This window comes from Theobroma cacao, chromosome 1, assembly GCF_000208745.1.
Source record: "Theobroma cacao cultivar B97-61/B2 chromosome 1, Criollo_cocoa_genome_V2, whole genome shotgun sequence".
Lineage (NCBI taxonomy): Eukaryota > Viridiplantae > Streptophyta > Magnoliopsida > Malvales > Malvaceae > Theobroma > Theobroma cacao.
The window spans coordinates 34,154,273-34,170,809 of NC_030850.1; the positions used below are offsets into that span (position 1 = coordinate 34,154,273).

The 16,537-nt window shown below is 36.4% G+C and overlaps 4 protein-coding genes and 1 non-coding gene across 6 annotated transcripts in view; all 5 read right to left on the minus strand.

Annotated features, from left to right (window-relative positions):
• Positions 1–4,367, minus strand: part of LOC18614065 (late embryogenesis abundant protein At1g64065) — an 8,355-nt gene extending 3,988 nt beyond the window's left edge. Inside the window, exon 1 of the transcript XR_001926269.1 lies at positions 3,778–4,367. The gene's annotated coding sequence lies outside the window, so the exon portion shown is untranslated. The remainder of the gene's footprint in view (positions 1–3,777) is intronic.
• TRNAA-AGC lies at positions 6,884–6,956 on the minus strand. The gene has a single exon. It is a non-coding gene; the product is annotated as a tRNA-Ala (tRNA).
• On the minus strand, positions 7,704–8,853 carry LOC18614068 (late embryogenesis abundant protein Lea14-A). Its single transcript, XM_018118730.1, has 2 exons — positions 8,556–8,853; positions 7,704–8,104 (listed from the first exon to the last, which is right to left on the minus strand). Exons 1-2 carry the CDS (start codon positions 8,759–8,761, stop codon positions 7,855–7,857), a joined length of 456 nt encoding a protein of 151 aa, XP_017974219.1. The 5' UTR covers positions 8,762–8,853; the 3' UTR covers positions 7,704–7,854.
• Positions 10,727–12,652, minus strand: LOC18614069 (probable WRKY transcription factor 43). The gene is made up of 2 exons (XM_018120766.1): positions 12,111–12,652; positions 10,727–11,046 (listed from the first exon to the last, which is right to left on the minus strand). Exons 1-2 carry the CDS (start codon positions 12,536–12,538, stop codon positions 10,869–10,871), a joined length of 606 nt encoding a protein of 201 aa, XP_017976255.1. The 5' UTR covers positions 12,539–12,652; the 3' UTR covers positions 10,727–10,868.
• On the minus strand, positions 13,608–16,436 carry LOC18614070 (54S ribosomal protein L17, mitochondrial). 2 transcript variants are annotated; one of them, XM_018123477.1, is made up of 7 exons: positions 16,344–16,436; positions 15,993–16,154; positions 15,610–15,675; positions 14,975–15,049; positions 14,494–14,623; positions 14,298–14,417; positions 13,608–14,142 (listed from the first exon to the last, which is right to left on the minus strand). In XM_018123477.1, the coding sequence occupies exons 2-7, from the start codon at positions 16,145–16,147 to the stop codon at positions 13,999–14,001; spliced, it is 690 nt and encodes a 229-aa protein (XP_017978966.1). In that variant the 5' UTR covers positions 16,148–16,154; positions 16,344–16,436; the 3' UTR covers positions 13,608–13,998. The 2 variants fall into 2 exon arrangements, with proteins under 2 accessions (XP_017978966.1, XP_007051698.2); XM_007051636.2 differs by lacking the exon at positions 16,344–16,436 and adding an exon at positions 16,238–16,341.

The window sequence follows — 16,537 nt, forward strand, 5'->3', positions numbered from 1 at the left end:
AATGAAGCGATTTTTTTTTTTTTTTAATGTCAATATCTTTTGTAATATTTGATTGATTATGCAATAATATTTAATGTCTTTCGTAATATTTGATTGTATTTTTTTTAATTTCAATATCTTTTGTAATATTTTATTGATTATGCAATAATATTTAATATCTTTTTCATAAAAAACCTTGATTCTATTTGTAATATTTTATTAATTATATAATAATATTTAATATCTTTTTCATAAAAAAACCTTGATTCTATGTGGCTTATAAATATCAAGTGACTATGAACAATTTTCTTCATTCATATTCAAAGTAAAGCAAAACAAATTTTAGAGTAAAGTCGATTCTTTTGCGAATCTTTTCAAGTAAGTAAAAAAATTTTTTTTTGAAGTTAAGATTATTCTTACTCCCCAAGTTATTCGACATGAGGTTGTTCCTGACACTGAGACTATTCCTGCTGTTGAAGTTGTTCCTGGGGCTACTCCAAATCTTGAGGTTATTCATGACGTTAGAGTTAATACTGATGATGTTAGAGCTATTTCAATGACTCCTCATGCTTTTTCCTCCCAAGTGCCAGAACACAAAGATGCAAGTAATGCTTCTGGCACTCAAGTAGCACACATTGAATAAAATGGTAAGAAAGTTGACTTCCATAGCTTTCAAGTTTCATTGGAGTATGTGGCATACTTGGAGCATGTTTTCAATATAGAGGGAGAGTTTTGGAGTACCTCTTTTGTAAAGAACGTAGACGTAATTTGCTTCATGATAGAAGTGTTGGGTAGAGCTTTAGTCATTTCCCATGCTCCATTAATGAGTACTTCACAAGAGGAATTGCAACAGATGTTACAGGATTTCGATGATGCTTGTAACTTTGGATTCAAGCTTGAGTGCCTCCGTGATTGTAGATCCAAAGCCAAGATATTTCTCAACAAGTCTTCCTTAGAAAATGAGTTAGAAGACATTGCAGCGAAGATAGCTTTATTGAAAAAACGTGAAGTTGAAGTACAAGAACAATTATATGTATTTGCAAATAATAACTCTTCTCTATAGAGTATGTAATTAACTAGTCTTTTGCTTTTCCTTTACTCTTTTTGAAAGCTCATTTGAGCTAGTACTTCACTATTGATATATCATATTTCTTTTTCTTTTGCAATAATAACAATGCTATACGCTTGTTGCGTATGTGTTCATATTTCATATTATTATATGTGGCCAAAAGGGAACTCTCAACTTTACATCAAGGAGATTAACTTTAACTTGATATGAAGGAGGTTAATTCAACCCTTAAAATAAGTAAGCATAAAAGCTGCGACCAATTTGTGAGTAATAAGCTAGGGCCAAGAAATGAGCGATAAAGCTTGCGGCCAATAGTATAACATCATTATAGTCAAATTATGGGCAATAAAGCTAGCGGCTGGAATGTGAATAATAAATTGTGGTCAAAGAATAAGCGATAAAGCTTGCGACCAAAAGAAGAATATCATTGTAGCAAAAATATGAGCGGTAAAGCTTGCGGCTGAAGTAAGAATGATGAACTATGGTCAAAGAATAAGCGATAAAGCTTGTGACTAATAGTATAATATAATTACAACCAAAATATAAGTGATAAAGCTAGTGGCTGAATATGAATTTTTTTTTTAATGTCAAATTGCAATTCATAAAGCGATGAAGAGTTAAAGTCATAGAAATATCATACATGAGCAGAAAGCGGGTTGTTCTGGACCGTGTTGTTCTCAATCAACAACTCTTCTGCTTGCATTTTCTTATGGAATATTCCTTTCTGAAAAGGATCTCTTTTTTCTCTGCCTCTTCCTTAAATTGCATTCACTGTTGGAGTATTCTTTCTATTGAAGCGAGTAGTTCTCTTTTGTTTGAGAATCGTATTATTGGTTCTTCTTGCCATTTCCATTAAGGTAGCAAAAGTTGGAAGAGGTAAATTCTGCTAGTGTAGCCTACACTCGTCAAACATTTTTTTTTGAATGCAAATCGTCACCAACTCCTTCTCATCATAAGACTCTTGTATATCCAACACCCTTTCTCTAAAGTGTTAGATGTATTCCACGAGGTCTTCTATGGACTTTTGATATTTTGTTCCCAAATCAAGGAGATTAACCTTCTCTTGAGTAGAGAAGAAGAACTCCTCCCTGAACATCCACATCAATTGTAGTTTCTCCATTTCCTTCATTCCCCTTAGTGTTTGTAACTAGAGGAATGACTTCGTCAGGTGCACTCTCATTAAAGTGTACAAATTGGGCTTGAAAAATGGTGGAAGTGAAGGATGCAAGTTGAGATATGGTCTCCAACATCCGCCTATTGTTGTCTTCCAACATTTGCATTTTCTCTTAAGAAGCCTCAATCATTTTCATCAACTTTTGGATGTAGGTTGGAATAGATGTATCTTGGTTACTAAAGGAACTATCTATTTCTTCCAATAACGCAAAGTTTTTTCTAGTAAGCTTTTACTTAATGCAATCACTCCTCCCCAGTGGAGTCACCAAAATGTAAAAGGGGTTCTTGTGATAGGGAGAGAAAGCATTGCAAACAAGTAAAAGGATGTGCCAGAGGCGGCAAAGAGGAAGATTGAAGCAGTTCCTGAAGTACTAAGTGCTGTGGCAGGTGGAAGACAATAAGAAGAGACTTAAAGAGACTTAGAGAGTACAAGATAATTAGAGAAAGAATTTAGAGAGAGAAGCTCTCAAGTTGAGAATGTGTTAGCTTGAAGGGGGAGAGAAGAGTCCTCCCAAATGAATTGTGAAGCTTTATATATAGTGCTAAAAGTGACGGTTACATAAGAATAGGCTCTAATGCGCCTCATGAATGACATTATTATGAAGAATATTAATGTAAGTAACCGTTACTATAATTGGATGTAGTAAGACTTGTTATCAAGTAAAGGTAATAGAAAAAAGGTGTACAATAATAGGTACAAGAGAAGAAGCTGTAAGAGAATAGATACAAGAGAATAAGCTGTACATAAATAAGTATACGAGAACAAGATAAGATGGTGAAACACTTGTACTTCAGGAAATGGTTAAGAAGAAGACCTTTTAACTACCTCCATATCTAAGCCACCAAGCCAAACTCCCTGGAACATCCGAAGATGAAAGTAACCCATAANGAAGCTGTAAGAGAATAGATACAAGAGAATAAGCTGTACATGAATAAGTATACGAGAACAAGGTAAGAGGGTGAAAAACTTGTACTTCAGGAAATGGTTAAGAAGAAGACCTTTTAACTACCTCCATATCTGAGCCACCAAGCCAAACTCTCTGGAACATCCCAAGATGAAAGTAACCCATGAACCCTGTCACTTATTCCGAGTTGCTTTCACTGTCATCCAAGTGAAGTGGTTATTCTATTCGAAGTAGTTATTCTACTTGCATTAATTGTTCCATATGGAGTAGTGTTCTATTTATTCTAGTTATTCTGCGTTAAGTAGCACTTCACTTGTTCTAGTTGTTCTGCGTGAAGTAGCGTTTCACTTGTTCTAGTTGTTCTGCATGAAGTAGCGCTTCACTTGTTCTACTTATTCTACGTGAAGTAGCACTTCACTTGTTTTACTTATTCTGCGTGAAGTAACACTTCACTTGTTCTTGTTGTTCTCTGTACAATATTATATTGCAACGTAATTTTTTAAAGTAACAGTATTAACCAAAATCTAGTATCTACAAGTATAAAAGCTAAGCTAAGGCATAATAGCATAAGAGGAAACTGGTAAGCAACTCAGAATCCCTAAAAACAGCGAACTTGAGGAAGGTAATTTAGTCAACAAAGGAACTACTTACAATAACAGAGAGACCCCATTTTCAGAGAAGAGCAGCTCATCACCACCCTTATAGCTACCACAGGAATGAGTTTATCTCAAGCATTAAGTAAGAGGTCGGAGAAGAGCAGCACAGGCTTCAAACACCACCTGGAATTTTCTGGTTAAAAGGGCAACCAACACAAATACAAGTATCAAGAGCAGCATTGCAGCAATAGTACTCCTGTAAAATGCACTTTTACGTTGTTGATAAACCTCGTCAGACAACCGGATAGCTACTTCTAAATTCATGTCTCTATTTCGTTCGTTGAAGGGTGTAGCTAGAAATTCGCCTTTCTCCTTAGCAGCCATTCTCCTTAGTTCTTTTTTTCTGTTTCTTTGGAAAAATAAAAAATAAAATAGCTAGTGTAGCTCTATCCTAAGGAAATTTTTCTCTATTTTAGCAGGCTGTATCCCTGCTTATAGTGTTAGAAAGTGAATTTTCATCTTTACAGAGAAACATGAATGGCGTAGGTCACCAGAAAGAGATGCCAATACGATATGGTTGGAGTTTGGAGAAATTAAGCAACCAGTGAGAAGCAAGGAAACGTTTCCAAAATTTGGCCACAGATTATTTTTTTTTGATAAGCTAGTTATCGTTAGAGGCCATCTGGCCAGGACAAAAAATGGGGTTTGATGTCTTTATGCATCTAGTCGAATGCATAATGACCTCAAACCTCCAAAACGCATGACCTGTACATGGTAATGTCCAGACACAAAATAGAGGCCTGACTCACCCATCCTCAGCAAAACGTTGGTAAGGTAATGACAAGGGTACACTACTTGGACAGGATTTTTGAGCAGGAAAGAAAGGCACGATTCTTCTGACTGTTTCGCCTTCCGAGCTAACGGCCAGACTCAACAAATTGTTCGAATATATTCGTGCCCATTCTGCTATATACTTAAAATTTTGTCTAGTTGCATGTTTTAATACAATTTGAAACTCTCCCAATCCTAATATAATCTTTGAATTGGAATTTGCCAATTCAAGTAGCAGATCCTTACACTTTTAGACCCAGTTGAGTGTTGGGACTGTTGGGAGAGAATAAGTTGAAAATGTTCACACCTTCACCCTACCAAAAACTGCTTTTATGGCTTAAAATTATGAAACTTTGTTCCGAATCACATTCTCCTTTGAGAAAAATAGCTTATAATAACAAACGCAAACCATTAAGGGCTGCTGCTTATAACTTACAAGGTAGCCATAAGGGACTGGTTTGTTAATTTCATTTCCATTTTAGAACATTTTAGGACCATAAGAGGATAATGCTAGCTAGTTATAGAAATAGTACTACATCTGTTATCACTCTAAGCTTTATAGTACAATTATCGTACATAAAATAAACATATAACTGACAGAATTTAATACAGAAATCTATTGTCTTTTAAGAAACTAATTTCAGTTAGATTTTACTGCCCTGGCTTATCAAAAATAAAAAAAAAGATTTCGTTGGCCCCGACTTGTCAGCGGCGAATTGCCTGTCTAGTTAAATTAAACATCAATCTGCAATTCATCTCTCCAGCTCTTCGTTTCTTGATTATCGTCATCATATTTGCTTCTCCACTCAACCGGGTGTAGCTATGCACCGCCAAAGGCCCTCAAGTCATATCAGAAACCAAACTTCTATTAGTCCAAGCCCATCAAACTTAGCCTCAATTTCAACCTCGAGCCAACCCTTGTGTCTTATGTTGATGCGCCCACTTGAAACCGCTTGTTGTCCAATCATTGCACCCTCACACGACAAAATGACAGCACTCTAATCATATCTGAATTTACCCCAATTCTGATTTTTCACCACAATTTCTTCCCTCAGTGTCACCTTGATTGGTTGCTGGTATATATATGCCACGCACCATGGTCATATTCTTAAGGGTTGTCGAATTCAACTTACTGTCAAGGTCTTTGAATCGAAACACAGTAAGTGCTAGCACACCAAAGATTACAACATGAAGCAAAATCGCTGCGATTAAGATGCCGCAGCATTTGGCTCTTCGTTGCCTAGGAAACGCATTTGGTGACAAATTAGTCGCCAATTCTTCATCTGTCTTCCCATGTTTGATTGATCCTTGGTGTCCATATGTCTGGTGGTAGAATCCTATGATAATGATGATAATTCCTTTTTTTTTTTTTTTGAAAGTTTGATCTTATTCGCCCCTGCTGCCGATATACCATTGTTAGTCTAAGGTTGAAATGTCAAAGACTCCCAATGGCATGGAAGAGGCGGCTCAGGCGAGAATAACTGTACATTTAGTACAAGCTTGGCTGCTCAAATGTTTTTTGGCAGCACTCCCTCAAACAAACAACCATCAGTGCTCAACTTGCCCTTCAACAAAAATATATGGCAGTTGCAGCACATGAACCTAAAAAAAAAACTAGTTCAAACTACATGGAATCACCAACATGTTTGTGTTCAATCGTATCTACATAAGCAAAAACAAAACCATCAAAGATCATTAGGCATCCACAAGCTAATGGATTCTCAAAGCAAAAGCAATTCGCAATGGTACCATAACCTTGCCGCTGCCCAATATACCTCAAAACTCGGACGAAAAGATCTCTCAGTCGACCAGCAAATTTGGGAGGCGGTTGGAGTTATTGTAAGACATTCGAGGGTCCTGACATTACCATCAAGGCTTTGTAGAAGTTAAAGTTGTTGAAAGTGTTGTTTTGCTGAACGTTCAAGAATAATTAACGTGTGAGGTGCCTGCTGGATTTTGACTCTCAAAGCAGTTCCAAAACGTCTGTCCCTCGCTCAGGGACTTACATCCATCAACACTGATTAAACAGAATTACTAGATGGAGATATTGACTTTTGACCCTTCACATTTTAATTCCACCGATTAATGTTGTTATTTTCTGTTTCCCTTGTTCTGTTTTTGTCTGAGAAAGACAAGCACTCATTTTTGTGTTAAAGCAGAGAAATGCACTGAACTATGATTTTGTCTTCTTCTTTTCCCCGACATCTGTCCGTGAGAACAGGGGACAAATTGTTTGTCTCAATCAGCATTTATACTAAGCTAAGGACAATTTAAAAAAACTTGTTAAAAAAGTTCTAGAGCACGCTTGACTCATAGCAAACACAAAAACATGGAGATGCGGGGTATCGATCCCCGTACCTCTCGCATGCTAAGCGAGCGCTCTACCATCTGAGCTACATCCCCTGTTGCCTGTTGGTCTGAGAATATCTATATTCATTTTGGATAATAAACTTGATGCATTAAAATGTGTTCCCCTGCCTAATTCAGTTTTTCTTTCAAAAAAGAGTTCTTGTTGGAAAAAGGTTAAAAATATATCCATTTGGAGAAGGAAGTGTATAGTAGTCACTCGGAGGGCAGTTTCTATCTCTAGCCATGGCTGGCAAGTGAAGCACCTGAGTGTATGAACTAGTGGTAACTGTCATTTATAGGGTCAGTTTGTTGCTGATCATATTACAAAATACATGACTTGTTTATTTATCTGACATGGACAGCTCGCCCAACAGGTAGTTTTTGCATCTCCTTCCAAAAAAATTGAAAGCCTTTTACATTTTGGGTTGCTTCAGAATTAATATTGTCATTTATTCTATTAGTTTGCTCACCAGCATACCTTCTGCAACAGATTGTTAATGTAAGTTATGGAGGACCGCCTTGGGAAAGGCTGGCACAGCTTTGGCCAGTTCTTTGATGATATTGATGCTACAACACAGTCGTTCTTCGGTTGAGGGAAGTGATCACATGGTCCCATCTGAAACAGGAAGCCCATACATCGGTTATGCACAGTCTAAGGAGTGGCTAACACTTATGTATTTAGATAGATTTGGATCTAATTGAATGCAGTGGAAAGTTGGGTTTCTCTTTCTTTTTCTTTTGGTCAAAGCTAAATTGAATCTTAATCCATAAACTAATCCTGATTCATGAAAAATAAGAAGATTAGCAAATTTGGAGACTGACTACTATTGATCAGTAGCAAGACAAAAGATATTCAAAAGCATAATAATTTGTGACATATACTTCACTTTAAGTTCCATCATAACCACAGATTCAAGAAAAGGAAGTTGAGCAAAACGCTCGAAAACATGATTTAAAATATGTCACTGAGAGTAGGAAGCTTGATCTCTCCTTTCTGAGAAAGTGGGATGGTGATGTCTCCAATGAGAGGAAGATCAATGGTGAGTCCCAACTCCAATTCATAATCAATGTCCCAGTCTGCACCGATGTCCCTTGCCAGGCTTATCAATATGTTATATGGCACCTTCACCGGCACGTCTAGCATTGTTGTGTCGCTGGCCTTCAATGAACCCGGGTCTGGTATTGTCCCTGATGCAATCGTCCTATCCCAAAATGCACATACAATAGTCAATAACTACTGAAACAAATGCCATTCATCTTTCGAATATTATTTGTAATCTAAGCATATTCACACAAGGGAGAATCTTTGAGTGCACAATTTCTACTAATAATTGCAATTGATTGTTGGCTTTTAGTTTCTAAAGGTCATTAATATTCCAAAGAAAGAAAAAAAAATAAAAAAGGAATCTTAGTCTTGCTGAAAAGAAAGGACTTATATGCCTTCTGTCATTCTTCATTATTCATACATAATTTTTTATCCTTTTCCTTTCCCATTTTTCTTTGAAAAAAAAATAATTTGACCCCAAAATCAATATGAACAGATCGACCTAAATTCAACCAAAATTTGTCACATCTTTGCAGAAATAAGAGGAATAGAGATAAAAAAAAGAACAGAAGATTGATGATGATGAGAGGAAGCAAGGGGGATCAAACCTGCCAGCACTTTTGAGAGTGAAAGAGATCTGACAAATGGGGAGAGGTTGGTTATAGGGGTTGCTGACAGAGACTTTAGCGTTATATTCGACACTCTCACGGGTCACATGTTTCAGATCAACGTCCGTAACGCTAGCCTCTGGCTTCTTTATGTTGGCCACCTTCTCCGCCACAAAGTTCTTCGCCTTGTCCAACAACTGCGACATGCCGTGAAAAAAACTCAAGATTTTCAGATTTCCGGGGCTTTTGATGGTCCGATGTCTTAGCGAGGTGTTGGCGTGAGCTTCCAGGTTTTGGCTTTATAGAGGAAAAAGGGCATCTGGGTTGGTGCCACGTGTAACTGAGATTTGCGTAGTGGGTCCATTTTGATGGAAACACGTAACAACAGACGTGTAGAGGTCGTGGGTTTTCCGTGGAAGGAGATCTGTGCTTTTGGTTCATCGAGTCCTTCCTTTATCATTACCAATTCACTTTTCCCGTTTCAAATTCAAGAATCAAATTCAAGAAAACTGAGTAACCATTAAGAATTTCAAATTCAAGAGCTCCTTTCCACGTTTCAAGCTTTCCTAATCCCAATTACTAATAGTATTGAAAAGAAAAAGTTTTTGTAATACAATTTGATGTAATTTCGAAGTATAAAGAAAAAAAAATGTCAAATGCAATTGATGTGGATCTATTAACATCTTATAAAATGGTGTTTTTTTTTTATAAATGGGAGAGAGGGAATTCGAATCCTAATTTTTAAGTAGGAGATCATGCATCAACTAATATACCAAATGCTCATATACTAAAAAAAAATTGATATTTCTTTTTCAATTTAGATGCTCGAATTTTTCATAGATTTATATGAAAATGAGATTCCCAATTCCCTTTTGCAATGATAGGATCGTGATGTTTTCAGGCTAAGGTTGAGTTATATTAGTAAGCAAAAGGAAGATATAAACAACCAAAAAGAAGAATTGAAGTAGAAGCTAACCTCCATTGATAGTTGCTGGATTCCCAAATCACTAACAACTGAAAAGGAAACTCGACAAACTGTGCGACAATCGGCAAAGAGAATAATGCAATTCTTTTTATCGTCCTGCCATTGTCTCAAATTAAGTTTCTTCTTTTCTCATTCTCCCCCCGCCCCACTGTTTACTTTGGTGCTATTCATGTGGGAATTAAGATGTGGCGTTTTCCAAGCGTTTTCCAATTTTTCATGCTGCTTTTATGAAGGATTCCTCTTTTGACCAGCTATGTACATGACTATTTTCGTCGACGTGAATCACACAAAGAAGACACGAAGGGGCCATGTTTCCCATAGATATTTAATTTTTCAAGTCAAATATTTTGATACAATTCATGCTTCACTTAGAGTTAGGAAAACTTTTATAAAGTTTAATTATCTAACGGTAGCATTAAGAGCAAATAAATTAAACTTTTTGGGTAAACTTTAATTTGCAACCATCTATCACGTGCACATGTGCATGCAAACTCATCTTATCTTGTTTGGGGGTTAATCTATGGAACCACAATATCACACCACACGTATGAGCTTTGCAAAATGCACCGTTAGGTCTTGAGTACTGTCATTTATCAGTCACATATATAGAAAATTAACAGGATATTTTTAGTTGCTAATTTCTTCTAATATTGTAAGCGTCAACGTCTTCTCTTCAATGTCGCTTCTGTTTCGCTTTTATAGTAAGATCTTTATTATTCTAACTCTAGGAATGCTTGCTTGAAGATATCAAGAACCATTTCCAAATTACATGTATATCAGTATATATATGTTTCATGATACTAACTCTTATGATGTTTCATTAGAGTTTGAAATATCACCTTATACTTTATATGTGGAATTCACATTATTAAATGAAAAAATTTTAAGTAGCTAGTATGAATCCGAAGGTCAAATTATCTTGGAAATGATCAGGCAACGCACTGGCTTAGGCAGGGGCTGTGTGCTTTTTTTCCTAGTTCTAGAAGGCATATACCCTTTGGTTTTCCTCCATACCAACCCTAAAATTGTACAGAAATTAAATGAAATCAACAAAACATAGATTGGTAATTTGGTATAAACATTAAATATTAAAATGGGATTAATCAGGAAACACTAATTACAGTGAAAAGAAACATAAAACAAGATGAAAAGTTAATTTATGATATTAACATTGATTTTTGTCCATTAACGCATCCGACATTTTACGTGCAAATAAAAATGAGAAAAGGAAAAGGAAAATATAGAATATGTATATATGCCAAGAACAGAAAGGCTTCTTGATTCGTTCCTGAACCTGTTAATACATCTATATAAGCTGATTAATGAAGTTAGAACCTAGAAAGGAATTGCATTTGCTTGAGAAGAGGAGTTAGGGTTTCCATTAGCTTTTCACAAGGATGGTTGTGAATTCCTTCGTATGTCGTCACGACGATGCTGGTGTCCTTGGAGAGCCTCTGGACCTGTTTCTTCACGTTGCATGTGTGATGCGTGCACCGATAATAGCTCCTTAATCAATTTACAAAAAAGAAAGAGAATCATTAATTTTAAATAAATTTCCTAACATATATAGCATAATTAATGCTGAAAAAGAGCATATATATAAGAAATTATCACAGCTTTGTAATTAAAACATATGATTTTCTTGTATAATTAAAAGGATGAACATAGTACCATGTGTATGTAATTGCATTCATGGGTTTGGGGCTGAATTGGCCATTCAGAATTTTTTTATTTTTTTTTTGAAGAAGGCTATTTCAGAAGCTTAATTCCAAATTAAGGTTTTGGGTATATCATTCTCAAAACCTAAATTAATGCTAGTACTATAACTAGTAGCAAAAAGAAAACACAAATATATATCTTGTTCTTTATATGTATATCCTAAACTTAATTATCCTCGGTTAGGCTTTATGTCTTATGATTACGACTTCCTATATAAAGAAGGTTCAATAAATCAGCAAAATGATTGATAGGGAACAATAGATGAGTTGATACAATGTATTATTTTATAGAAAGTGAAGTTAATTATACTGAAACAAGTCTTCTTGCCTACCGATATTAAGGCTAAAGACTTGTATCAGCACTTTTCAAAAAACAAAAAAAAAAGGTTATCCTTGGTTAGGTTTTTCAACCCATTTTTTGCTTCACGTAAAATTGAATGTTAAGAAGATAATCAAAGGAATTCTTTACTTATACTGCCTATGTTACAATAACTTATAACTAAGCTAGGTTATCATATTAATAGGAGGATAATTAGGTTTAACGACAATTAATAAGGGGTAAGGACTAAGGAGTATCTATGTTATCCACGAAACACTAATAATTACAATTTTCTTATTGCATAGTTAACTAAAAGAAATGATGAACTTTATTTTGGGTTCATACAAACAAAACATATGCTAATATTGTAGTTACATGGCTTGAGGGAATTGAATTAATAATGATTGCTTATTCTATGCAAATTTATATTAAAAATTAAGCATCAAAAGTTAAGAATATCGAGCTATAAATAAACATGCCATGCAACGTATATAAGAGAAACAACATTGATTTTCTATTGATGGTTAGCAAACCTTGGATAATTGCTGTTCTTCACAGCTTTCTGCCCATACTTTCTCCACCTGTAGCCATCGTCCAAAATATCATCAGCACTCCTGGTTTGGAACGCAAACCTAGGCCGGCTTGCCTTTTTGATCCTACTACCTTTCCTCTTATCCTTGTAGCCTTTCTCATCTTGATCAGCTCCATTTTCAGCCATCAAAGAAACAGCACTTTCAATCATTGGCTTGTTCTCACCGAGCACACCTTGACCAGAGAGGAGGCTAACCCAATCAATATCGGGGAGAATTTGAGTTTCTAAAGGAGGGTGCAGCGAGGAGGAGGAGGAGGAGGAGGATGGAAGAGAGGGTGCAGCAAAGAGGAAAGGAGAGTTAAAGGGTACTGACAATAAGGGCTGCGGAGGCGGTGGGACTGGAGCTTGGTTACTTTCTTGGCCATCCATGGTCTGAAGGTTAATTAATCTGAGGGCTCCACGGAGAGAATATGGAGAGAGGAACTGAGAATGATTGAGAAACAAAGTTTAAAAAGGAAGAAGAAAGTTGTGGAAGGTGGAAGAGGTTGGACTGCCCCCACAAGAGATCCAGAGAGGGAGTTCGATGGAGTTTGAGAGGAGACTAGGTCTTCATTCCCTTCTCTTGCACCCTTGGTGAAAGCCAACAACATCTCACCTACTTCTGTTCAACTGCCCCTCAAGCAAAGGGAGACGTGACCAACATGCATCGTTATCACCAAAGCATGCATATGCCATATGAGTTACATTAATTTCCTTTTTCTCTTTCCATGCTAGCTTAAAAGATCATTTCCTTAGGACACATGTTTAAAGTGCTACAAAGGTATGTTTGTTCTAAATTGTACAGTTTACCAACCAATACTGCAAGAAAACTAGAGTTCTTTTTCTTTTACAATTGAAAGTTTACAAGGTGATTACATCCCCGGAGTTTCGTTTTTCTCTAGCACAACAGTTCATTGCACCTTCTTCATCTTAAGGGTACCATAACAAGGTCATTTGTAAATAGAGAAGCGAATAGTTCTTCTACAAAGAATTTGGGCAGTCGTTGACATGTCAAAACAGGCGTAAAGCCCCTCGCTTGCCCTCCACTTTGAAGAAACCATGGCTTTTGCTCAATCTCTTGAGATTCTATTTCTTATCCTTGGGCAATGACTGTGTTGGGGCAACAGGTGGCTAAGATTCCTTTATAGGCACCAAAAAAAAAGAGAAACCGAAAAAGAAAAAAGTATTATTCAGCCTAGGCCATTAAGTGGGCTTTTTGAGAGCTTAACTCAACGAGTTTGATTAGGCCCAAGTTCCCGATTATATTGAAGTCAGTCCACGTGCCCGTGACTAAAAGGGAGTCCTGATTAGGTCACCCGCCAGGCTTCCTAGATTGCTCGCCAAAGTACCATTTTCTCTATGCGCTAGTTAAAGGACCGATAAAGGATCTAGTCATCTACATAACTACATTTACCCACTATCCTGGAAGGTAGAGAAACAATTGTTCAGCCAATCATCGCAACATAAAAACCCATTGGTACTTGGGTAGGTTATCACGAGAAATCTATGAAAAACACAAAGCGTAGACAACAAGGACATACAGATATGATGCAACCATTATTGCAGCAGAAAAAAAGGGGGAAAATAATAAAAGCGAAGTTATTACAGAACAACAAATTTCATGCATCAACAGTCCCCAACGAAAGAAATTCAAATATTGCACTATTTGAAACCATCCTGAACCAATGAGCTTCGTTATTTTTCCCAATTGATTTCATGTCCAGACGTTCTACTGTCTTATATCAGCTTGGACTTTCTGATGTAGACTGCCAAAGATTCATTCTCTACGGTAAAATTACAATCAAACCACAAAATTGGTTATAACAAAGGTTGTATGGAGCAATTTGCCATCAGCTGATGATCATCTTCTTAAAAAATTCAGCTTGTTCAGGAAAAAACTCCAACAGCTCATCCTTGGTCACCCAGACAAAATCCTCGCACTTCCCAATATTAAACTTGTTGGTGTCAATCACTTGAGACTTGAAGAAGAATCTCTGACAGAAGGAAAAACATAAATTAGGAAATAACATATGCTAGAACTAGAAGGAACTCCCATTGAAATGCATGTGTGTCATCAATATGAGATAGGCATTGATTAGAAGGGCTAGCAAGTATTACATGAATATGTTAACTGTTTCAGTCAAAATACCTTATAAGGTTCAGGTACATTCTCTGTCTGCTGCATAGCCATGTGCCCCATTGGAGCATTTCCAACAAAGTAAGTATTAGAAAGATCTCCGATCACAGATTTTAAGGCAGACTCCGCACACTGCAAATATTTGGTATTTAAATGGGAATAACAAAGCAAAAAGAAGAAGGGAATAAGTAGAAAAAACAACAATTACCTTGCGCAATGTCTCCTCTGAATCATAAACTTTTTCTGGAAAATGCCAGACAGGCTTCCCACTAGGAGCTCCATGAGAGTTCCCATATAGAAGAAGATACAGTCTTCTATCAAGTGCTCGCTGCAATGACCTTAATAAATACAAAGTTCAAAATTTTCATGATCAGAATATTGTATTAATAATGGTTCAAATGTACCAATTTCATTCTCAATTCCCCACAAGGCCACAACCCCCAACAGGAGGCAGTTTTAATAGTTACATAGGTAAACTCTTTCTCAAGTATGATGTTTATTGTTCCTCTTAATAACTATTATATACAAATAGGGAGCCAGATCATCACACAGAAGTGAACAAAAGTTTGAGAACTAATTCCAGACCATTTCTTTCTAGAAGGTAATAATTGTTTATAAAACATATATCAAACAAAGAATGATCTGTAGGGAGCGGAGTTCCAACCAACAAAATAAAATCTACCACTTACTTTCTGTCATTTGTTTTGTCAGCTTCAGTGATCCTTGGAGCTGGAACGTAGTCAATTTGGTAGTCACCTTTTCCTCTGGTTATACAAATTTTTCACTTCATTAGCTGAGAACCAAAACCATCTATGTTGCACTTTGCACTTTTTCTGCATGTGCAAATTTTGCAGTTGTATGCATGCATAGCTTCCGGGTGCAAAGAGAGGAAGAAAGAGCATAACACATATAACCAGATGAATAAAGACTTTCATCATGGATGTGCAAATTTTGCAGTTCTGTGCACAAAAATAGACATCTTGTATCAAACTTGAGCCCATTCTTATACTCAGATTGGAAAAACTAGGTCTAAAATACTCCACATCGTCTTCCCTGACACTTCTTCAGAGAACTCAGAACTCTAAATCACATGTGACATGCAGTTCATTTTGATAAATCAATTGCTTTCATGTTTTTTTATCTACTTCTTTATGATTTGGATGTAAGAAAAAGTTTATGCAGGTGCACCAAATCAAGAACTATTATTGAGTAACTGCTTAAATATGGATTAAAAAAACATAAACCTACAAGGAAGCACCCCTGCTATAATATGTAATGCAGCTGATGTAAATTCCATACGAATATAAGCGCAAATAAAACTTACCTAGATTTAGACATGTCCAAAAATTCATCAGGATATTTGCGTCTGTACTGCTGTTTCCATCGGAAGCTGCATAAAACAAAATCAATTACATACTAAATTCCAAGCCTTTTACCTTTTTCATTAAAATCCCATTTAGTAGCTGAAAAATTGAACATAAAGAATAACAATTTCGAGTAATAAGCTCTAGATTATGCTGTCTTGAGAAAAAACTTCAACTTTTTCTTTTTACTCTAATCATCTTTGTTTAAAATTAGTGCCTCCCTTAGAGCGATGAGCTAATCAATACGACTTCTAAGAAATGGAAATCTAGATATGCTGCTAGAATGAACTTTCCCACTTTTTCTCGACAGCCAAACAAAGAGCAGAGGACTAAAAACACTTACGAGAACTCCTGAAATGCATAAACCACAGGATCAATTTTGGGGATAACGACTGGTAATCTCTCGAACAGTACGGACGCCACGACTTTCCCGGAGCTCGTGGAGAACCCACGCGCTCCCGCGAGTGGTTGAACCAGCGCCGTTAACGATCTCCGCATTCTCGATCTAGAAAGTAAAAAAGAAAACGCATTTCAGAGAGATATGGGAAAACAGAAGAATAGACCGTATGCATAGATATATACACGTACGTAGTCGAAGAGGGAGTTGAAATACTGGAGATGAGGAAAAACCCTCCCTAAACCCTAAAAATGAAATTGCAGAGCCATGATGAGGAAGAAGAAATGAGTGGCGCACCTGTTACCGGCTATAGCGGTAAGAGGGTTGAAGTTGGAGGCTCTTTTTTTCTTTTTGTTTTTTCTTTCTTTAAAACCTTATCGTCTATTTGGCCGAATTAACCGGGTCTCTCAGTTTTCTCTCATTTTCTTTTTTTTTGCCTTTAAATTTTTTTTCTTTTGCAAGCAAGTCCCATTTTGGGGATATACAATTTT

What these genes read in the sequence shown, in the direction of transcription:
- LOC18614069 (XM_018120766.1), bottom strand. Translation starts at nt 12,538, where the DNA reads ATGGATGGCCAAGAAAGTAACCAAGCTCCAGTCCCACCGCCTCCGCAG. An exon ending in AAGAACAGCAATTATCCAAG is followed by an intron (nt 11,047 to 12,110) that starts GTTTGCTAACCA and finishes AAATTGATTAAG; the next exon opens with GAGCTATTATCGGTGCACGC.
- LOC18614068 (XM_018118730.1), bottom strand. Translation starts at nt 8,761, where the DNA reads ATGTCGCAGTTGTTGGACAAGGCGAAGAACTTTGTGGCGGAGAAGGTG. An exon ending in ACTCTCAAAAGTGCTGGCAG is followed by an intron (nt 8,105 to 8,555) that starts GTTTGATCCCCC and finishes ATTTTGGGATAG; the next exon opens with GACGATTGCATCAGGGACAA.
- LOC18614070 (XM_018123477.1), bottom strand. Translation starts at nt 16,147, where the DNA reads ATGCGGAGATCGTTAACGGCGCTGGTTCAACCACTCGCGGGAGCGCGT. An exon ending in TATGCATTTCAGGAGTTCTC is followed by an intron (nt 15,676 to 15,992) that starts GTAAGTGTTTTT and finishes TGTTTTATGCAG; the next exon opens with CTTCCGATGGAAACAGCAGT. An exon ending in GACAAAACAAATGACAGAAA is followed by an intron (nt 14,624 to 14,974) that starts GTAAGTGGTAGA and finishes GTATTTATTAAG; the next exon opens with GTCATTGCAGCGAGCACTTG.